Raw genomic sequence first — 24085 nt, forward strand, 5'->3', positions numbered from 1 at the left:
CTGAAAAAAATCCATTTCATTTTAGCTAGCTCCAATATAAAACTAAAGACTCCAAAAAAAAAACACTAAGTAAAGAAGAAAATTGTGTACATTAGATTTTTCTTGCTAAACCGTCCCTTTTGGGTTTATTTGGAATTGATTCAGTTCTGTTTCCTATCTTGTCTGTATACACACACACACACACACACACACACACACACACACACACACACAGTCTTTGCAAGGCATCTTGCCATGTAAACTCTGAGCAGCACCAGTTTCTGTTTGTACAAGATTCCACATCACATCTGCGTCACGAGATCCCTTGTTCCACTCGTCTGGTGGTCTCGGTGCTCTGGTTTGTGACAGGATCCAGCGAGACCTCATGCTCAGTCCTGAACCGGCATCCCTGTCTGTCTTGCTGTGACCGCCTCTCAGCCTCTCGCATTCTTCTTCTCATTTATGCTGGTCCAGGAGGAAACGGGACACTTTTTCGTACACCACGAAGGTGATGCAGCAGGCCGGCGTTACCCGGATCAGGTTGGGCACCATGCCTTTGTAGAAGCCCAGAACTCCTTCGTTCCTGGTCAGAGAAAACGAGACAAATCGTCAGGCAGGTATTAAAAACATGATCAATTCATATAGTATTGGTTTGGAAGAAAGGTGCTACACATACACTGTAAAGATCTTCTGTCTAATTATTAAATCCGTCCACTGGCAGGTGCCGCGACGAAGAGATAATCAGTCAACCACTTATTCACTGGTCGTAATGTCATAATGTCCTGCCTGATCGCTGATGTAATATACAAGGGTATAAAGATTCTTTGTAAAAAAGTGTGTATTCACTGTACAGAGGAATCAAAGAAAGTACCTGCAAGTGCGCTAAAAGCGAGAGGGAAAAAAAGGACACGAAGTCTCCTGAGAAACACGACGTACTGAAGCACTTTTTTCCTGCACGGCTGATGAAGCACTTTTGCTCAAAACTACACTTCGCTTTATTTTTCCTCCACACTTTATTTTACCTACATCTCATTTATAAACCTTTATTAACTGCAACATTAAAACCACAGGTCCGATTTGTGCCTAAACCAGCTCTGACCCACCAAGACCTAAAACTCCACAAGACCTCTGAAGGTGTTCTGTGGTGTATATCAGGACATTTTCAGCAGATCCTGTAAGTTGTAAGAGGAGGCTCCACCTTGAACTCTATGTTCCTCGAAGCGTTCCTCGACCATCATGCGTATGGTGTATTATTTTGTTGAAAGCAACCACTGATATTAGGGATTAGGGAATGTGGTACATGCCAAAGTACCATCTCCATGAATGTATGTCAAGGTCTCACAGCAGAACATCACCCAGAGCATCACTTAGTTCATCCTGGTGCCATGTCTTCTCCAGGTAAGTGATGCAAACACACACACACACGCCCTACAGCACTTACTGTTCATCTGGATTCCAATATACACCCCTTTACGAGTACCACTGTAACAGTATAATCAGTGTCCCTCACTTCACCTCTGATTGGTGGTGATTAATGTTATGGCTGATCAGTTTATAGTTATAGAAAGACCATTAGATGGTCATAAGAATGGTACGTTCTTCTTTTGGAACATCCCATTCTACATTTACTTTCCATTTGCTGTTACCAAAAGTGGTATCGAAAGGTTCCGAGACACGCCAATGGATGGCATCACGAGGCTTCACGCACAGTCACAGGGAGCACCGACTTTCATAAGTCCCAAACAACATCATTCACCTGTACATCTGGAAACCTTTTGATACCACCTCGTGTAATAGCCTCCATTTGTCTGGAAAGATGTTCCACTAGATTTATGAGTGTGCTGGTGGAGATTCATTCAAGGGTGTGAGTAAAGTCAGATACTGATGTAGGTGAGAGGGTGAGAAGGTCTGGGGTGCAGTCAGCGTTCACATTCATCTCAAAGGTGTTCAATAGGGTTGGAGCTCCATACAAGGAGATCTTCCACATACATCCAACCCATGTAAAGCAGAACTTCAAGGGAAATTTTCTTGGTATGGCATCCAAAGGCAATTACGTGCCTTCAAATTTGTGGAAATGTTTGAGGATGAAACTCATATGTTTGGAAAAATCAGGATCAAAGCGCAAAGTTTTCCTAGAATTATTTATAGAAAAGAAATATTTATATTAATGGTAATTTTTACAATTGATTTACCTCCATGTCCTGCGCATGACGTCCATCATGCCGTTATATCTCGTGTGCTGGTCCTGCAAGCGAGCTCGGATCACCTGGTACGGGTATGTGGTTGCCACGGCGAAGATTTTAGACAAAGCCGCCATTGTGATGTACTCTAATGGATTCTGCAGACGAAACACAGGACATAACGTCACTGCCTGTGGTTACAGTGAGGTTTTCTTTAAAACATCTGGAAAACCTGACTTGCACTTGCCAGTTTGGCGTCTGAATGCATGTTTCTGTATTTGTTGTAGTCTCTCTTCAGCTCCTCATATGCCATGAACTGCAGAGCTCCGTGAGACGTCCCGAAAAGCCCGGGAACGAAGCCCTGTGCAAAAAAAACCTCGGGTTTATTGATATTAACCATGTAGAGCTGGAAAAAAATCTATTGTACTGCGTAGGGCCAGGTATTTTACGCCTGGAGCGTGAGCGCCACCATGTGGCCAGTGATGGAAGTTCAGGTAAACAGCTGCTTATGTAAGCTTACCAGAGTGTAATCTACCTGAAAGCTCTGGGTTTAACAAGGTATCATGATATTAATATAGTTCTCTGGCCTACATGTTTAAAAACATACACCAAAACAAGTTCAATTATTTGATCCAGATCTGATTTTTTTCTCATGACAGCAGACAATACGGTCAGTTTCCTCCAAGAATTCTTCTGACGCCTGGACGGAACCCAAACTTGTTGAAAGCAATGCTGATCACACAAAACTTTCCCCACTGACATTCACTAAATCCTACCCGATAGAGTCCCGGGACTCCTTCCTGCCGGTAGATCTTCACCAGCGCATCCACCATGCCCTTGTAGAGCTTCTGGCTGGGATCAGAGCTGTACTGCAGAACCAGGCGTGTCTTTGTCACCCAGATCGGGTTTGTGAGGCAGAGAGTCATCGCTCCTGTAAACCGGCGACAAATCTCATTACGACATCGATCAAATAATAGCGAGAAACATCTCCGAGGGCCAAATCAATAAGCGTTAGAGTCGGCACGGGCGGGGCAGGCGCCTCGTTAAGCTTTATTAATGTCATGCACTCGGCGAGTCGTGACGTCTCATGGGGTCGCCGCCTTATATTAGTCGAGGTGCGAGGAAGCATTTCTCATAATCTTAGTCAGAGCCCTAATTCAGTTTCAAGATGTTTTTCAATAGCGTCTCGCTGAGGTAAAGCTTCATATACATGATGCTCCCACCACCACCACCATGCTTCACCAAATGTGACCAAATAATGTTTTTTTTCCTGATTATTATTTGTATTAGTATTAGTATTATTATTATTATACTTAACATTTTGTACATTTCCCCCTGTTCTCGCAATCTGATCAGAAGTCATTTTAACCAGTGATTGGATTTCTGATACAGCCTTTGATACAGTGTGTGTGTGTGTGTGTGTGTGTGTGTGTGTGTGTGTGTGAGATATAAACAAGATAAACCTGCTTCTGCGGCAGACACCAGGTGTTCTGTGGGACTCAGTTCAGTCTGACGGCCCTCCTTGATATACGCCTTGATTGCATTATAACTAAAAATATATATAAACACGGTTTATTAATTAAATATATACAAGAAAGTTGTAACGTTCAAAATGAAAAAAAATTTAAAACAGGAAAGCAAACTCACAAGAAGAAATAAAGCCCCCATGACGCTCCTGCGCCCCAGACGTTCGGTGTGACCCCTTGGTACAAGCCCCGGAGTCCCTCCTTCTGCCAGATGCTCCTCATGCAGTGTGAAATGCTGTGGTACTTCGGCCTCAGCTGCAGTCCATCGCTCACTGTAGAGGCGGAAAAGGAGGGAGTAACGTTTCTTGTAATAAATGAAAGGAAAGTTATATTTGCCTCTGAAGCGTGAGCACCACTACTTTACACGTTCAGGCATAAGAAATGACGCACGTGACGGTTATGCGTGAAAATGGCCTTTGAAAGCTCTATTCATTTCATATTCATGGAAGGAGTCTCCAGTGTGTGTGTGTGTGTGTGTGTGTGTGTGTGTGTGTGTGTGTGTGTGTGTGTGTGTGCCCAAAGGCGAACTATTTCTCACTTGTTCCTTGCTCACGTAATATACACGTGTGTGTACTTTACACTCTGACATAAGATGGATGGGTAAGAGAACATGGGTAAACAAAAAAGGTCAGTGACGTCATTTTGGCGTTCTCGTCATAATCTGTGTTTATGACGTCATATCAGGGCTAACCTTCTACTGGATCATGGGTTAGTGACTCCTGAATGGAAGAAGGTCCACAATACTGGACTGAAGACTGTCTGGATCTCGTGTGTGTGTGTGTGTGTGTGTGTGTGTGTGTGTGTGTGTGTGTGTGTGTGTGAGTGAGTGAGAGAGAGAGAGAGAGAGAGAGAGAGAGAGAGAGAGAGAGAGAGAGAGAGAGTTCACCTGCAAATCTGACTTTAACCAGATCAAGGGGGTGCAGCACCATGGTGGACACCACGCCTCCACTCAGGCCGGCGACCAGGTTCTCCACCCGCACGTGGCTGAAGAGTCTCCTTATGCTCCACGTCTTTGGGACGCTACGAACCGGAGACTCGGCGGTAACCGGAAGCACCGTTCTGTCTCCCGGTCCGGAGCTCGAGCTCATGCTGACCGTTAAAGCGCACGCTGACAATATAATGGTGACCTTCTTGGCACCGCTGGTACCCTCACAACCACTACGCTGTCAGTGATCAAGGCAGCATCCCAAATCGCTTACCGTGTCCTCTTTAGGCGCCCTACACCCCAAGCGTTCTCAGCTCACGCGCGCGCTTAATATCCAGTTAATGATGCATTTAATTAAGCGAGTAATTTATAAACTAAAAATACAATAAAACATTTCCAAATCCGCCTGAAATTTTTTTTTTGATGATTAATACTTTACTCGCGTGAGCTCTATGTAGTGCACTTCGTATCAACGTGAAGCTATTTGGGATAAAACGAGTATTGGAAAACACGGAAACGTCACTGATGAAAGGCGAGAGAACTTTCAAATTAAAAGTCGGAGCGGAAGTTAGGTAACATCACAAATAAAAGTTTTCTTTTTTTTAATCTTGCTTGTGCAAAGAGGTTCGATATTAAATTAAATTAGATCAAATGAGGATTAATTAAATAAAAAAATAATTATTAAAAGAGCAATATAATAATAATAATAATAATTAGGGCTGTAAATCGATTATAATATACGATGTCGATTAATCGCACGATTGTCATGAGTTAACTCGTGATTAATTGCAAATTTATCGCAAATTTTTCTCTGTTCTAAATGTACCTTAAATTAATACTTCTCAAATTTGTTTTACTCAACATGCGCATGGACAAATATGATGCTTTATGCAAATGTATGTTTATTATTATTGAAACCAAACTCAACATAGAGCATGAAGACAAAATATTCTTGTAAATGTTTTAAAAGGACACCAAATGGAACCTTTTTCCGCACGGACGGTTTTAATTGCCGGATGTCCGCATCATGGTGGATTTTGGTGTTTGATTTGAGACTTTGTACATCAGTAAAACAAATGTTTATTGATGTAAAATTATCTTTGTGTTTTTTTATTTTATATCTAAATAAAGAAAGAATGTTGTGAATAAATGTGTGTTGGGTTGAAGGTTTTAATTTTGCTTTGATATTCATTTATTTATATTTTTAATAAAAATGGTCAAACAGAAATGCATGATGCGTTAATCACACGGTAATAGAATAAGTGAATTTGCGTTCATGTGTTATTAACACGCTAATTTTGACAGCCCTAATAATAATACGTCAAGTGGTCACATGAGATTCTCACGCAGGATATTTGTTTACCTGAGAGAGAATAGTGACTGCACTGTAACTCGATCAGGTCTGTCTGATGCTCCTTCGTGTTCTTCAGAACAGCTGCACTTTCCCACGATCAAATATTTTACTGCTGAATAAATACAGTTTCACATACATCTCTATCTGTTTATCTCTTATTTTATCTGTCTGTCTGTCTGTCTGCCTACTTATGTCTTTCTGTCTGCCTGAGAATGTCTTTCCTTCATCTTGTCTGTCTATCTGCCTTTCTGTCTGTCTCTCTGCATATTTATGTCTGTCTCTTGTTTTCTGTCTTTCTGTTTGTTTATCTGTCTTTTTATGTCTTATTGTCTGTCTGTCTAATTATGTCAGTCTGTTGGTCTATCTGTCTACTTCTGTCTGTCTGTCTACTTATGTCTGTCTTTCGACTTATGCCTGTCTGTCTACTAATGTCTTTCTGTCTGTCTGTCTACTTATGTTAATCTGTCTGTATGTCTACTTGTGTCTGTCTTACTGAGTGTCTGTCTACTTATGTCTGTCTGCCTGTCTGTCTCTCTAGATATTTATGTCTGTCTTTCGCCTTATGTCTGTCTGTCTGTCTGTCTGTCTACTTACTTATTTTTGTTTATCTGTCTACTTACAGTATGTCTGTCTGTCTACTTATTTCTTTCTGTCTGTATGTCTACTTATGTTAATCTGTCTGTATGTCTACTTGTGTCTGTCTTTCTGTCTACTTATGTTAATCTGTCTGTATGTCTACTTGTGTCGTTTACTGACTGTCTGTCTACTTATGTCTGTCAGCCTGTCTGTCTCTCTGCATATTTATGTCTGTCTGTCTGTCTACTTACTTATTTCTGTTTATTTGTCTACTTATGTCTTTGTTTGTCTGTCTACTAATGCCTGTCTGTCTGCTTGTGTCTGTCTGTCTTACTGATTGTCTGTCTACTTATGTCAATCTGTCTGTATGTCTGCTTGTGTCTGTCTGTCTTACTGATTGTCTGTCTACTTGTGTCTTTCTGTCTGTTTGTCTGTCTGTCTACTGTCTTTCCTTCATATTGTGTGTCTATCTGCCATTCTGTCTGTCTCTTGCTTTCTGTCTTTCTGTTTATCTGCCTTATGTCTTATTGTCTGTCTGATGTTCTTTCTCTCTGTCTGCCTACTTATTTTCTTATTTGCCTGTACTTGTGTTGCTGTTTTTCTCTGTGTGTCTGTATAATCTTTGTCTTTAAATTGAGTTGTGGTTGATTGTGAGCTTTCAGAAATAAATAAAATGTAAACTATTTTTTTCCTCTCCTCAGGGCGCGAGCGTCTCAGACTCCTCCGGCGCGAGCGGCTACGTGACCGACGACGTCAGGCGCGTGGAGTTTTTTTTCTTTTTTCTTGCGGAAGTGCTCTGAGGGGAATGTCGGCTCGGTTTCTGCAGCAGCGCTGAACTGCGATATCACCATGGGTAAGATCACTCACCTCCGCTTCGGTTCGGCTCGGCTCCTGCACCACCCGCTCGGAACCGAAACACCGACACGAGACGGAGGATCGTATCTATTTCAAATCGTTTTTTTTTTAAATAAAATAAATAAATAAACTCCGCATATTTCTCTTCTCCTCGGCTGAACCGCGAGCTCAGGCATTTCCTGTGGCATTTTTTTCCGCTTTCTGTGTCACTGGGTAGTGACGAATTAGAAAAAAATCTAAATAAACAGCGAAAAACGCCTTTAAAAACGTCAAAATGACTTAAAATGACCATTTTTATACATATAATGTACCAAAAACTGGGCGGAGAAGCGACACACTGAGGAGCTTTAGCATGATTAGCTAGTTCTGTTGAAGCTATGCTAGCAAGAAAACGGTTTTTTCCCCACCACTTCCACAGTGCTTTTGTTTAAATTCGTGTCTTTTTTTAGGGCAAAAACGTTAATGTTATTAAAATGAAATGATGGAAATGTGTAAAATGAGTTTAACATGTTGAATATATACATACTAGCTAACCGTGTATAAAAAAAACAAGTTGCTAACCTGGTTAGCTTGGGTAGATAACGTCCCGTCAGCGCACGCGCTTCAAAACTCACCCATATTTGTGTATGTGTGTTATATATGTATATATATATATATGTGTGTGTGTGTGTGTGTGTGTGTGTGTGTGTTGCATTCAAAGACTCAAAAAATCAAAATGTAACAGTTGCAAATGTTTAATATACAAATGTTTATTTTTTTTTATAACATTGTGTTTATTCTTTTATATTAATACATTACACACAGTCTGTATTAAATCCTTAATGCTGCCTTTAAACTGGGACAATTAAAGATCGTCATTATGTACTTTTACCATCTGCAACCAATCAGATGCTCACAATTTTGGTTAACCCCACCCACGTGCGTAAACCAATCAGGTCTGAGGCGTTCTAGACTAATGCGGAGTACTGTATAGGGAAGGTTTGTGCAGTCCCGACTTGTGATCGACAGGTCCTTCGATCAAATCTCAGCACCACTCAAAGTTGGGCCCATGAGCAAGGCCCTTAACTCCTCGGTTGCTGAATGGCGTAGATGTAATTTGTCCTGTCTAGTTAGTAGACAGGGATAAATGCACTCGGGCATCTGATTGGATGCAGATTGTGCAGGAAATTTCCCAGGTGAAAAAAAGGGGGAGGAAAAGATCAGAAATGGGTGGGGTTGTTGTTGTTTTTTTTTGTTTTTTTCGGACATGTTTCAGCACCGCTCTGTCCTTAGGGGTCCAGGGGTTACTTTTCACGCAAACACTAATAAAAATCCGAACGCGGTTCATTCCTGAACCCGCACGTCGATTTTGCTGTCCCAAGGGTCTACGAAGAGGAGATTTATTTCCCCAGTAACGTGAGGGCACGTGTCTGCGGCATTAACCCGGAGCAGCAGATCTCACCACGTGAACCGCAACTGACTACATCTGATCTCGTCTCATGTTGCTTCTCCTCTGAGTTGTTTTTTTTTATTTTTTTTATTTATTTATTTTTGATCCACCTACAGTAACAGTTTGACCCCTAATGTGGACTTCTGTATGGCTTTGTACCAGAGTGACAAAGGTTTTTTCCATTTCAGTGCAAAAACCAGTTCAACCGTATCTCTTTATGACCTTAGACCTGATTTATATTATACAGGAAATCCTCTGTCAAATTCATCCCCACTCCCTGATTCATGCAGGAGACTTCGAGTGTCTAAAGTATTAAATCTGAAAAGTACATCTATGTACGATTTGGATTATTTTTGTTGGCAAGCCTACATATCTTAATATATCTTAGAATTGATTGTTTGCCTTTATTTATATATTTTTTTTGCACTAATTCATACATTCATCTTTTTTTTTTCTTCTATTTGTCCGATGGGGAAAATTTTTCTGGATGCTATCTCTGGATTTACTTCACCAAATAAAGCAGTGAGTATCAGGATTAATACTAAACTCTAAAATAAATTCTTTATGCTGATACAGAATATGCACTCAAATTATTTAGCTTTTAAAAGTGCGTGTTTTTTTTTCCCCCCTCCGCAGCAGCAGAAGAATCTCGAGGGATACGTCGGCTTCGCCAGCCTTCCCAACCAGGTCTACAGGAAGTCTGTGAAACGGGGCTTCGAGTTCACACTAATGGTTGTGGGTAAGAGAACAGCCATTTATCTGCGTGCCGATAACAACCTCGAGGCTCGGAGATCACGGCAATAAAGCATATTTAAGTGATGTGTGTTAAGTGATGGGCCGTGTACACGCGGTACGCTCGAGCGCTTCGAGTTTCCTGTCTGGTGCTGAACGACCGGGTAACTGCATTCTTGACGTTCGTTGTAAACGCTGTCAGGATAAAACCCACACAGGAAACCAGGGTTGAAAGGCAGTGATTTCACATCCTGTATAAGTAAAAAAAAATGTCAGTTTAAAATAGAGGATGTTTAAAAAAAATTTAAAAAAGACGAATCGTTAGACGTCTGATGCATAAACACTCGCATTTAAAACTTTACTGCGATTCGTAGAAATGTATTGAAAACTTCTGAAATGAGTATTTTGAATGGTGCAAAAAACAAAAAACATCCACCGAGCAGCAGTGAAGCGACTTGGTTCGTTTTATCTGTCTTGTTTTTCAAACCGACATACCATCAGTTTCCTGTTCATAACTGATAGAAAGCAACCGGAATGGTGTTTCTGCTCATGTTTTGAGATGCTTTTCTGCCTATCACATTTGTACAAAGTGGTTATTTGGGTCACTGTAGCCACCCTGTACTAAGATTTCTTTACAAGCAGTGAAGGCCTGATGCTCATTAGATGGTTAATTTATTTTTATTTCTATACACGTCATTCTGTGTCTCTAAAATGTTCAATCCACCCTGTCAGAGTTTAGTATTCAAGCTGAGTGAATACAGGGTCTTTTTTTTCCTCTTCACTGCAGCAAAAATCGTCCCACCTCTCTTATTTGTGGAAAAAAAAGGACACTTTTCTCAGAGTACACAGAGGCGCTTCAGAAAAAGTTTGTGTTCAGCACATTTCCTTCATTCCTTCCTCGTACTGTCATCCCCAGCTCGGATCCGTACAAACGAAACATCTGGGATTTAAAACGCCTTAAACAGCCGGTATTAAAAATATTCTGTTAGAAGCAAAAGTTACCATTAGTGTGTTGCGTTCCTTATATATTTATATATTTCTTGTTTAAGATCATGTTTTCAGAAGAGAATTTGCAGAAACACAAAAAAAGATAAAATCAGATGTCAAGTACATGTTGCAACATATTCTACATAGAAAAGCAAGGTGAAGGTCGAGTGAAAATGTGTACAGAGCTTTAAAGGCGTACAGGTTTCAGATTTAAACGAGATCACTAAGAGAGATTAGTTAAAGATTTGTATCATTAGCAGCGGTGAACATTAACAAAGTAAATGTAATTCGTTACTGTACTTAAGTCGCTTTTTTCACGTATCTGTACTTTACTGAAGTATTTCCATTTGGGGAGATTTTTACTTTCACTTCACTACATTTCAAAGTCAAATATCTTCCTTTTTACTCAACTACGTTTTGCGAAATCAGTCGTTCCTTTTTATTTATGAGCATTAAAAACATAACTGGTCAATCACGCGGCAATCCACCAATCAGAGTCGAGCGTGAGCTCTGTTTTGAACTTGTTTTGATTGGCGCTCGGTGCATCTACTGATCATCAACAGTTCAGCATCAGTTCAACATCAAGCAGAACATTTAGTGAGGAATAAATGATTAAACTCCAGACTCGAACTCGTCACAACACACGTGACCTTATTTGAGGGTTTTTTCTTTTTTTTTCTTTTTTTTCTTTTTTTTATAAATTAGTTAAAAAGGTTTTGGGCTCATGCTTATTTTACTAGAAATTAGTGTTTGACTCATTAATATCATTAACAGATTATTGTGCTGTTTTCACATAAACTGAGTTGATTGAACAGAGTCTGTTCACAAAAATGATAATAGGAACTTTTATAGCCATAATAAATCTTACAAAAAACCCTCAACTACATGGTTTGTGTACTTCATCCACCACTGATTATTGACATTTTTTAAAATAGAGATTAGTCCAGTACTGCATAATGTCCTGATTCATTTTCGTGACTCATAGTTTTGGAAATATTATTATTTTTATTTCCAGAAACGTTTTTCCACATATTCATGACCATACAATTAAACTCTCCGGTTTGCTATATATGTACAGCCCCTCCAGGAAACAGGTCTTTCCTCTTAGTAGTAGCTCGTTATCAAAAAAAAAAGGTAACGTACTTATTATTATTATTGTGAGGTAGTGGTCATGTGATCGTATTGAATCCTCTGTGTTTTTTCCAGTGTCAGTTTGGCACTGATCTTGAGCATGTCCTCACTACAGCCTGTATTGTGTTAGTGTTAGATTAGATCCACTAATGCTGGGTTTTATAAAATATACACGTTCTTTATGGCGTTTGACAGACGTCACGTGCGTATAATTGCAAAGTGTTATTCCTATTTTATATGCTTTATAGAAAAAAGTATTGGGACACCTGACTTTCCCACTTATACGTGGTTCTTCCCAAACTGTTACCACAAAGTTGAAGGCCCACAATTGTATTGGAGGTGTTTGAATGTGATCACATTCGATTTTCCTTTCACTTGAAATGGGAGACCCAAAATCCGAATATAGATTAGGGAGAAAAAGGATCCAATAGGTTTAAAACATAGAATTAATAGAATACAGTTGCAGTTTCTTTCTTAAATACAAAATGGGCTCTGAATTGATCATAGATGATAAAACATTAAGTTCAGTAAGAACATTGCAGCGTCTGTTTGACAGCTTCCTGTTCAGACTTTCAAAACCCGGGACACATTCTATCTATCTTGAGGTTCATTCCTTTCTCTCACATGGATCTCGTTATTCTCATTGACTGCCAGGAGGCACGGGACCAGAGGCCTCACAAAGGACGAGGCACAAAAAGACCGTTCTTTGGGCTCGATACGGGAAAGAACATCTCCCCGTCGTCCTTAGATTAACGATCCTCCAGAGCCAAAGGCAACGACACAAAACCGCCTGTCTATCTGCAAGAAAACCATGGCTCCAAACATGAGATTTTAGATCAAGAATATTTTATTTCCTTCCTGATATGACTGTTAAAACTTTTCCGTCTGAATTATTTTGTGCTTCTTTTATTTCAGGTGAATCAGGCTTGGGCAAGTCCACGATGATCAACTCTCTCTTCCTCACCGACCTGTACTCCTCAGAACACCCGGGCCCGTCACACCGAGTCAAGAAGACCGTGCAGGTACATCTTCTCCTACTTCGGTTTCCCAGCATTCCACAGTAATGCCATGCTGCTGTGTGGTACGTGTTCCCACACGCAGACGTTTCATAGTTTCACACCTGAGGTTTTTGAGGCATTTCATCGTTCTTGTGAAGTTCAGAAAGTGTTCACATGAAGGGAATTCCTGCTCTAAAAAAATACAGATTTTCTTTCCCCTCTCCGGTAAAAAGCAAATAATGATTGATTATTGTCTGGTGATGCTGGCCTTTTACCTTAATTGGTTTGTTACGTCTATCAAACATGACTTCCTGTTTTCACTTGCCTTAAAGCAGCTGCATATTTTCACGTTAATTTCTGCACCAGCTTCTCCAGCTTGTATCAGAAAAGGCAAAATAGTTTCCGAAAATGTTTTAGCCGCTACAAAGTTCTGACACTGGTGACTCGTATTTTATGTTTGACCTGTTGCTATAGAAACGATCACGCGTCCGAAGGAGACCACCGAATTTGCAGCTGCAGAACTCTTGGTGGAAATGAATGAACACTTTCTGGCAAATCAGAACTGAGAAAATGTTTGTGTGAACGCTTCTGTGCTGCAGGTGGAGCATTCTAAAGTGTTGATGAAGGAGGGCGGTGTTCAGCTGCTGCTCACGATGGTGGACACCCCGGGGTTTGGAGACGCTGTGGATAACAGTAACTGGTAAGTGTGTTCAGAACGGCTGTTTGCTCGTCACATGCAAATGTACGCTAAGATCTTGTCGTTCAAGTACGTGACTACAGGTATGAATATGCATGGTATGCAAATGACCTACCCTACGATTTCCTCGTTCCAGACTAAATAACAATATTTGGCTCTCTATTGTTAAAGTTGCTTGCATTTCTCACAGAATTTGCATTGTCACATTATTTAATTATCTTGGGTATGCAGGATTTGTTTGTCCTGTAGTACATTTTTAGCTTGTTTTAAATTGGTTTAAAATAACGTTATTAAATGTTTTAATGAACGCACTGCGACTATAACGCCCCCATGTCCTGCTCGCTATAGCTGGCAGCCGGTCATCGATCACATCGACAGCAAGTTTGAGGATTACCTGAACGCAGAGTCACGCGTCAACAGGAGACAGATGCCCGACAACAGAGTTCACTGCTGCCTGTACTTCATCGCTCCCTCAGGACACGGGTGAGTCAGGAATGCTCAGAATGTGTTACTTGTAAACCTGTCCAACGATACGGCTAGCTTTCGCTTTGTTTGGTCTTTGCACTTTATTTTTTTGTGTTAAGAATTCACTCAGACTGCAGGTCTGTTCTGATTGGCTGGGGGAAAATGAAGGAGATATGAATAGAGATAAATTTGCATAGAGCTGAATTTCAGAGTTCAAGGAAAATACAGTGTGAACTTGATTCTAGGAATATTAGGATGTAGTTGGGATGGTTTGACACTAATATTGGTATTGGGTATCAGTCCAGTCCAAGGACAAGCTCGAGCGTTCACTATTCGCATTGCTTGAGTCGAACTGCAAATCGTGAATTTTCTTTTGTAACAGACCTTCGCTCCCTGATACCATTCTCCACCCTCTGTGTGTGAGCACAACAAGAAACAGTAGATCTACAGACAGTAGGTCATAACTGGCAGCACACAACAGTAACCAGCAAAATACCTCGTCACACGACTTCCTCCCTGATTGATTAACTCAAATAAGTTACTCATTTTAGTATTGGTCTTGACAAGTACCAAAAACATGTACTCGTCTAGGAGAAAAATTGCCTTGATACGACACGACTATAGAAAAGAATATATTCACATTTCTGAAGTGTGTAATGCTTATCGGCAGTCTCGAGTTCAGAAAGGGTTCATATAGGAGATGTACACGTTTCTTGGCCGATGCGTTTCACGTCTGAACTCAATGTGTCGATGGCACGTGCAGAGTCTCGAATTCCCACAACGACGCACCCATTTCCTACTGTTTCCCTCGTTTGGTAGATAACAAACAGATAACAAGGCCTGCTGTCTGTAGGTTGTTTATGGGCACGCATTTATTTATTTTTCTTTTGTGTAGATACAGTTGCTTACTGTTGAGTCACAGAGTAAATCCCGATGAAGACCAGTTCATTTTGAGCTGTTCAATCAATCCTTGTTTAAAGACTAATTAAAGATAAATACTACTTTATTTTCTTGTAAAAATCACGAATCCCCGAATATCTTCCCAACCCTAACCTGCGCATTCTTCTAACGCGTCTTTTTCTTCTGCGTTCACTCAGCAAAGGCACGCTTCTATGTACTTGTCCTCTTGTTTGAGAAACAGAAATGAATGAAGCCTTAGCAGGTTTTTTATAACTGTTTTTAACTCAAATCAGTTCCCGATGATGGATTTTTTTTGGATCCCACCCTAAGCCACAGAGAATTGGGAACAGCCCGTCGTTGTGCGCTTTCTGAGAATTAAACACGGTTCTCGAATTGCTCGAGCGTGAAGTCTGAGGCGCAGCCAACATTTCTGCTGCGCAACGCGTGTCCTCTCTGAACACCGGCTGTTCAAACGAATCAAAGTGGATAATAACAGACACTCAGCCGACGGTTATCACAACCAGAAAACTGGCAGGAAATCCACTGTACACCCAAGAGGAAGGGGCACTTTTATTTCAGCCTCAGGCAAAACAGCAGAGAATGTTCTGAATATGGAGGATCTCTCTCTCTCTCTCTCTCTCTCTCTCTCTCTCTCTCTCTCTCAACTTCATATCAGTTCTGTTATGAATAGGTTCTTGTCATAAACATCTAGTGTTTGTTTCCTCGCTGCACGTTTCAATTCCTGTCTCCTTCTCTCGCACAGGTTGAAGCCGCTGGATATCGAGTTCATGAAACGGCTGCACGAGAAGGTCAACATCATCCCTCTGATCGGCAAGGCAGATACCCTCACCCCTGAAGAGTGCCAACAGTTTAAGAAACAGGTTCGCTCGGCACGATCTCACTCCTTCACTCACTCTTTCTCCCTCTTTCACTCGCTCATTCACTCTTTATTCACGCTTACATTCGATCACTCCCTTATTAAAAAAAAATAAAAAATGCATTGAACCTCATCAAAGGACGCACCTGCTAACTAACTCATCATTTAGTGCGAATTAGCTACCGACTTTTTTATTTATTTTTAGCTTAATTAATTATCAGCAACGGAGCCACGTGAAGCACCGCAAGCACGTTTTTATTTGTCCACTCCTTATTAGGTCCACATTAAGACTGTCCCATGTTGGAAAATTTGTTAAATTCTTGGGTACGAAGCATTGAAACTGAAGACTCCTTCCCTAAATGTAAACATCTCTGCACATAAACCTGCACTGTATCCATGACACTTTTTAAAGTTTTCAGTGTCGTTTTTGCAAGAAAATTCCTGTCAAATGCTCTAAAACAGAACGAGGTCATTAATATAGACCTGTGATTTGTTATAGCAAGTTAGAAAAGAGTTCCTGATCATATCTGTCCAGAACATGATTACCCAAACTTCTGTCAAATTTCAGAATAACTTGCGTACGTATCAGACTCCAGGTCCATCTCGTAGCAGCAGGAGGAACGTTTTCTAGCACGCGAGCCTGTTTCTCTCCCCTCACCTGGCTTTGAGCTCGGCTAATGTAATGCAGATACGGAGTGTTGAGCAACCCGGGCCCGTGTGTGCTGCACCATCTGTTTGAGTATTATCCCAGCAGGAGAAGAGAAACAGAGAGGAAGAACATAAATAGAGCATAAATCCCAACCTGTTTTCTTTTTCTTCCAGTTCAGTCTAAAGCAAAAAATTGATATGCTTTATAAACGGGTTCATAAAAGGTGTTCTTCAACGATCTTAATGCTTTTTTTATTTAGCGTTCTAAAACCTGTATTGAAAAATTACACCGAAAAATTCATCATCACGCGTCTGAAAGAAAAATATTTCTGCTCCGAGGTTGTTTTTGTGTAAATCGGGGGTTTCGCTAAAACAGTCATATTCACTATGTTTCACTTTCTCAGGTCATGAGAGAAATCCAGGAGCATAAAATCAAAATCTACGAGTTCCCAGAGACCGACGACGAAGAGGAGAACAAGCTTGTGAAGAAGATCAAAGTGAGATTGCTGAGTTTTTAAATTCTCTTTTTTTGTGTGTTCATTTTAAAAAGCATGAAGTTTTTGGCTGTGGGTGAAAAAAGTTTTTCCTGTGTGTTTGTAGGATCGTCTTCCTCTGGCGGTCGTCGGCAGTAACACCATCATCGAAGTGAACGGGAAGAAGGCTAGAGGGAGGCAGTACCCATGGGGCGTGGCAGAAGGTATGATGACGAGCACGTTGGCACTGAAGCATGCGATCTTCACTACAGGCTTGAAGCTGAACACACTCTTATTTTAAGGATAAATGATCAACATACAGGATCATCTGCTAGAAAAACATCATTTAGAAATCTTAATTAATTATTAGTTTTATGATAATTTTATTTCATAAAAAATTTATTGTAGCATTAAAATTTGTTTTATAATGAATTATAAACATATCTTAATAGCCATGATATTACAGCATCGTGTATCTCATTCACATTATTTCATATTGCTCAGCCCTAGCTAATAGAGATTTATATTATTATAATAACTAATACATCATTTCAAATAGTCTTCAAAGTGTGAAATTCATCCTGGCATCTGTATACTGTAGAAAATTATGCAAATTTTCTCTTCTTTGTTTTTCCTCTACAGTGGAAAATGCAGACCACTGTGATTTTACCATTTTGCGGAACATGCTCATCAGGTACACACGTTCTGAAACTTTATCTGTCCCGAGACGATTATAACATCATGTGCTTTTATATGTAAATACTGTTATATACTGTATATAAAAGATATATTTAATATATAATAATGTTATACTGTGTGTACTCTAGTAGATGCATATATGTAAACGTCAGGGTGTAACGGTACACAAAGTTCACTGTTTGGTACGTACCTCGGTTTTTAGTCACATTCGGTTAAATTTCGGTACGATTAGGGGAAAGAAACGCGAAACAAAATCGGTTTTAGTTTTTAGTTTTCTTAAATAATATATAAAATTATATTTTATAATATTTAATAAAAATAAAATTGAATAAATCAAATTAATGCTATACATTTTTGTCAATTTATTGATTAAATTTAGTAATCAATTTAATTGGCACACATTAAATAAATTAAATTAAATAGTATATATTTTTTAGTCCCCATTAGGGTAGGGATTTCAGCAGACTTTAACAAACATCTTCATTTCTTCCATCCTTCATGCATTCATGCCCTCAACATGTTGAATTGTCAGGATTTTCTCCTTTTAAGATAAAATTCTTAAAGCTGAACATAAAACGCTAAAGAATCCATAGCTAGCGCTTTTTCATGCATGCGCAAAAGTAATTTAACTTCCGGTACGGAGTGAATATCAACAATGACACTGCATTAACTCTAGGTTCTTTTTTTAAATGCCCCTGTCATTGTTGTGTTTGATTTCAGGTTTAATAATAATAATAATAAAAGTCTCTCGAAGTGTGAGGCATAAACTAAACAAACTTGCGGTCCCCTACTTGATACTTTCCTGAGGGAACACGAATTTTAACTATGTTCCACACGTAGAAAAGGATTGCATTCGGTATACGTGTGTACCGGACCGAAAGCCCTGTACCGAAAAACTTCGGTATGAATGTGTGTATCGTTACACCCCTAAATATACATAAACATTTTAGTGTTATTACTGTTGCCCGATTGATTACCTGTGTTTAACTTCTCCCTTCCCCTCCAGGACTCACATGCAGGACCTTAAGGACGTCACCAACAACGTCCACTACGAGAACTACAGGAGCAGGAAGCTGGCGGCCGTCACCTGCAACGGGATGGACAACAACAAGACCAAAGGGCAGCTCACCAAGTACGTTCTCGCATTTTCAATCAATCTCCATTCATGTAGAAGTTTAGTTTCAGAAATACAGCAGTTAATCCTCTTTATGGTTCTTATGGGCTTTTTTTTTTTTTGCAGCCAAAATAATAAATGCAGACTTTTAAATAATTTATTCAGAATAATTATTTGGGGTTGATTAACCATTTATTAACTTGTATTTAAAGTCTATTGACAGTAAGGCATCAGAGCAGAGTATATAGGATAACGGTACTGCTGAATGACTGTGTTTTATTGAGAGAGAAAAAATAGCAACAGAGTCCTGATGAATCATTCAGCAGTACGTTTATTCTTACCGCGCTGCTCTGATGCAATAAAACACTTGTTGTGCTGTTCTAGGAGACTCATCACCCACAGGGTGGATCGCTTTTCCTACATTCAATTTTCTACTGTAAACAAGTTTGACTTTTTATGCATTTACATGTACAGTGCACGTTACTTTAAAAAAAAAAAAACAGTCCTGTTGATATTTCTGGCTTGTTACAAAGCTCTGGTACTGGAGACTCCTTCCATAAATGTGTCCTCAGAAATCCATGAATGTTCTGTTGCTGTAGAAATGATATTCATCAGAAGGAGCTCAAAAATCGGAGTTATCATAGACAAGGAATTAACTTTTTTTTTTTTGACCAATCAGCATCCAGGTTTCAGAGACGAGTGTTATTGGATGCAGGATCGATGTTCATTCCGGTGTGCTGCAGTCAGTTTTTGTTTCATCAGCATTTTTTATTTTAATAATTTTTTCTTCCCACCCAAAAAAAAAAATATTTGACTGCAATATCAGCGTTTCCTGTTGTTCGGTTTTTGTCTCAACCAAACCAGTTGCATTTCAAAGCAGTTAACCTGGCCTATAAAACGCACTAGTCACTTACGTGCTTGCACACACACACACACGCACGCAGACACACGCACGCTCGCACTAACACGCTGTGCACCAGCCAATGAGCTGCGTGAGCTGCGATTCACCACTAACTGACAGGAAACCGCAGCGGCAGCTCCACTGATGTCTCGTCTGATCCGAGCTGATTCTCTCATTGTAGCATTTATTGATTGTTTCATTTTTATTTTTTTAACATCCTGTGTTGCTCCTAATTCTACACACTGATTTCAGCATGCTAAGATTGTGTGTTTCTGTTTTGTAGAGCTGACTCGGTCGATGGCATGTAAGTGTGTTTTTGTGTCCCTCTTAAACCCCCCCAAACGAGTTTCCTTTTTTTCCTGCACTGGTGATGGCGCCCTCTAGTGTCTGTGGTGGATTTTTGTCATTCTTCTCTCCCCCTTTCTCTTCTGCCAGCTTAAAAAAAAAAGAAAAGTCAATGCAGTAAAGTTTCTCACACACACACACACACACACACACAAGAAAATATAAAAGTATAAGTTTCATGCTAAAAGCTTTCACAGTGAATAAATGGGTTTTATTTTTCACATGGCTTTACACACGGTTCCGTTCTGATTCTGTGATATTTGACCCAATACGGTTTAATTTATTGGACTTTGATTAGGATAAGCCCCGCATTGCTCAGAATCTAGTGTAGATCTGCGAATCATTCATGAATGGCGACGAAATAATTTTTATTTTATTTTTTTAGATTAATATTTCTTTCTGAATTTTTAATTTTTCTCCTCAAGGTCATTTCAGATCTGTAGGTTTAGGTAAAGCCTTAGCCTGTTGTATCACCTTTTTGTTGCCACTCCACGTTTGCTTAGCTTATTAACCTCCAATCAGCACTCGCTCAGCAAGCTTTTTCTGCTTTATAACTGCTCAGTCATCTGTCCAGCCTGTGTGTCCGTGAAACTTCTTGGAAAAACCTGCAATGTTGGATGGATGCTTATCTTCCTGGCTTCCTTACTTCTGGTCATGTAGCATTGATCTGTCAGCTGTCTGTCCATGGAGCTCTGCAGCTGTCAATCACTCAAATGTTTTCTCACTCCCTCCTTCTCTCTCTCTTTTCTCTCTCTCTCTCCCCTTTGTGTTTATCTATCCATCACTCTCCATATCTGTGTCACCTTCTGTCTATTTCTGCATTTATTCAATATCTTTTTAACTCTGTCTGTCTGTCCATCTCTCTCTCTCTCTCCCTCTCTCTCTCTCACACTCTCAATATCTTTGTTTATCTTTCCATCACTCTCCATATCTGTACGTCACTCTCCCTTTCCAACTGTTTCTATCTCTCTTTGTTCCTTAAGTCTCTCTCTTTATCTAGTCACCTTCTAACTTTTCTCAGTCAGTTTTCTTGCAGTTCTCTCTCTGTCTTTCTCTCTCTCTCTCTCTCTCTCTCTCTCTCTCTCTCTCTCTCTCATATATCAGTACAGATGTGTGAGACGGCTCCCTCTGGAGCAGTACCATACTAATGTAATAATTTATGAGCGCAGTCTGTCTTCTGGTTTGTAACTCTGCCACTGCGTCTCCCAGGAGCCCTCTGGCGCAGATGGAGGAGGAAAGGCGAGAGCATGTGGCCAAGATGAAGAAGATGGAGATGGAGATGGAGCAAGTGTTTGAGATGAAAGTCAAGGAGAAGGTCCAGAAGCTCAAAGACTCTGAGGCAGAGGTACAGCTTTCTTTACAGCCCCTTCACAAGTGTTGTCCTGTCCAAAACACTCGTTTTATAGTTGTGCAAAACTCTGATACTTGGTCTGTCCTGCATTTTAGTACCGTATTCCTTGTATATACCAGAAAACTGTTTTTATTTATCTAATAGCTATATGACCGGGAACTGCATACCAAACACAAGATCTGATCTCATAGTCTTCGTTCTTTCCTCTGTGTGCAGCTGCAGCGGCGTCACGAGCAGATGAAGAAGAACCTGGAGGCTCAGCACAAGGAGCTGGAGGAAAGAAGACGTCAGTTCGAGGAAGAGAGAATGAACTGGGAGGCCCAGCAGCGCCTCCTGGAGCAGCAGAAACTCGACGCCTCCAGGTCAGCACTTCAGCGTGGGCTTTGAGTTTAACCTGAATTTAATTTATTTTAGGGTTTACATCCAATTTTAAGAAGATTTGAGTGTTAAACTTCAAATAGCGTATTAAACACTAAAAAGTGAAAAAGTTATGAATCACAAAAATATGCTAAATGAAATAAATATTATTTTATAATTTTTTTATAAATATAAAGGAAAATAAGACATGCATTCAAACTGAAACAAAACACATAAATAGGTAAAATTTGTTACATTTACAATGTATAATAAATAGGTACAGCATGTAGTGTCAGTGATTTGCCTCTAGAGGCTGCTCTCACACTGTATAACGCAACCATGAAAAGCTATCGATATGGATTTTTGACAATAGTTCCAGCAATCAACCATCAGTGCATCGATAAATCGGTCGACCTCTAATCGGGGCATCCTGTAAGAGTTTGCATTCCGAGAGAAGTTAATTAACAGAAATGGAAGATTTACATGCAGAGAAAGACAGGAAGAAAGAGAGAGAGAGAGGCGAGCAATTGAGAGAGAAATGAACAGACAGAACAAGTTAAAGATGGATGGATAAAAAGAGATAAGCTTTAGATGCATAGAGTGAAATTGAAACAGTGGCAGAAGGAGATGGAGAGAGAAACAGGCGAAAGAGAGAAGGACAAAGAGACAAACAGATTGAGGGATGACAGAGAAACATAAAGGGATGAAAGGAGAGATGGGCAAATAGATAGATATAAAGAAATGAAACTGAATTAGTGACAGAGATGGGAGAAAGAAATAGCGAGAGATCTTGGCAGAGAGGGGGATAAATAGAGAGAAAAATTGTGTGAGGTGAGGGAGAGGAAGACAGCAAGGTAAAAAATAGAACTGAAAAAGAGAGAGATGGAGGAAGAGAGAGGAAAAAGAGATGGACAGATCGACAGAGAAAGATGTATCTTGATTTGCATCCGATGACTGTTCATGAGATGTTCAGTTCCTCACTAACACTTCCTTCTTTTCTGCAGGACTTTGGAAAAGAAAGCGAAAAAAGGGAAGATATTTTAAAAGCCGGTCGTTTGTTCGTCGCCACTTCCTCCCCGAACTCCTGATATCCGCCATGAACGCCACATTCGGCTCACAGCTGGACGCGCATACACAGCTGGGTGTGGACTTACAGCCAAACCCTTATAAAAGTGTACACACACACATGCCAAATTCTATACTCTGATAGTTTTGTACCACCTGAGCTCCGATGTCCTAAATGGTTTTCTGTGATCTCATCATTTTCTACCACAGTATGGAGAAAGAAAGAAAAAAAAAAGTTAGCAAAGGGCAACATAGTCACATGGAGTGAACCTCGAACCCAGGCCACTCTGAGGCCTTTAATCCCAACCTTCTAAATTCTCAGACCACTTCATTATAGCTTTCATTAATATTAATATTTCAGCTAGTTTATTTTTATATTATATATATATGTATGTATGTTTGTGTATCCCGGAGCCAGTTAAAATCCGATTATTTTTTTTTTTGTTTGTTTGTTTTGCTTCCCTTCAATGTGTGATTACTCAGACGGTTTTTTTTTAACGATTTGAGCTAGTCTAACATGACCCGATGTATTCTACTGGGGGGAAAAAATTACGCATTTTCCTCCCTGTTGGTTATATGTATTCATTTTGTGTTTGTTTTTTTTTTTCTTTCAGTTTTTTATTTTGCATTTGTTATTGTACAGTCACTTAATAATAAATGTGTGATACGGAGTGAGGTAATGTTACATACTGACGTTTCCACAGCTGAAGCAGTATTCCATTGTTTTTTTTTTTTTTTTTTTTATAATACTGCCTTAATTGATTTACGGTGGAACTCGAAATATTCTTCAGTAAAAAAAAAAAAAAAACTCATCTGGACAAAATACCACACAGTCCTCCGTGCCTTTCATTTCGGTTCATCACGGGGGGGTTGTTTAACATTATGTTGTTATAATTAGCTTCACTTTTGTTTGAAGGTTTGGAGATTAGTGTTCATTCAGCTATTTGTGAGATCACACTGAGGTTGTGTAGTGTTTCCAGTTCATCCTAAAAGGTCTTTAATGGAAATACTTTTTTTTTAATGGTCTGTGGGTTTAGTGTTTGGTATCTTTTAATTACGCACTCACCATATGAAAGGATTAATTTTTTGTCTGGTTTGTAATTGTAAATGTTTTTATTATTATTTAGAGAGAAACCAACTGTAGATTTTTTTTTCCCCGACCCAAATAGATGTAAGGGAATAGTCATTTGAAGAACAATAATTAGTAAATATGTGAATGTTTGATTCCTGTTCAGGTTTGGGGGGGGGTAGAGGGTTGAGGAGCCTTTAGGCTTACAGCAGATAAGTGTGAAAAAGACCTGCCTTTATAATCAAAATTACTGGTACAAATATATTTTATGCATATTTCAGGTGAGAGTTTTGGTAACTGAAATTTTTCCCCTTTGTTTTTGGAAGAAAAAGGGTTTTCTTTGTTTCTATGTTTGTGTCATAATATATACACTTTGCTTTGTAGTGAAATTAAGTAGAGCAAAGATGCTCCTCAAAAATAATGACATTTACATTGCATTAAAAAAACACCAG

The 24085-nt window shown here is 39.7% G+C and overlaps 2 protein-coding genes across 4 annotated transcripts; one reads left to right on the forward strand and one right to left on the reverse strand.

Annotated features, from left to right (window-relative positions):
- Positions 1–96: 96 nt before the first annotated feature.
- Positions 97–5217, reverse strand: slc25a32b (solute carrier family 25 member 32b). Its single transcript, XM_046834158.1, has 7 exons — positions 4572–5217; positions 3807–3957; positions 3623–3708; positions 2936–3090; positions 2407–2520; positions 2172–2317; positions 97–562 (listed from the first exon to the last, which is right to left on the reverse strand). Exons 1-7 carry the CDS (start codon positions 4771–4773, stop codon positions 436–438), a joined length of 981 nt encoding a protein of 326 aa, XP_046690114.1. The 5' UTR covers positions 4774–5217; the 3' UTR covers positions 97–435.
- Positions 5218–7244: 2027 nt separating this feature from the next.
- On the forward strand, positions 7245–23235 carry sept7b (septin 7b). Of its 3 annotated transcripts, XM_046877633.1 has the most exons (15): positions 7245–7393; positions 9345–9346; positions 9461–9563; positions 12590–12696; positions 13272–13372; positions 13718–13852; positions 15498–15615; positions 16664–16756; positions 16860–16956; positions 17375–17426; positions 18438–18563; positions 19730–19750; positions 21001–21136; positions 21359–21504; positions 22504–23235. In XM_046877633.1, exons 1-15 carry the CDS (start codon positions 7390–7392, stop codon positions 22541–22543), a joined length of 1281 nt encoding a protein of 426 aa, XP_046733589.1. In that variant the 5' UTR covers positions 7245–7389; the 3' UTR covers positions 22544–23235. The 3 variants fall into 3 exon arrangements, with proteins under 3 accessions (XP_046733589.1, XP_046733590.1, XP_046733591.1); XM_046877634.1 differs by lacking the exon at positions 19730–19750; XM_046877635.1 differs by lacking the exon at positions 9345–9346 and having other exon boundaries at positions 7260–7393.
- Positions 23236–24085: the final 850 nt, after the last annotated feature.

This window comes from Silurus meridionalis, chromosome 21 (assembly GCF_014805685.1).
Source record: "Silurus meridionalis isolate SWU-2019-XX chromosome 21, ASM1480568v1, whole genome shotgun sequence".
NCBI classification, from domain to species: Eukaryota; Metazoa; Chordata; class Actinopteri; order Siluriformes; family Siluridae; genus Silurus; species Silurus meridionalis.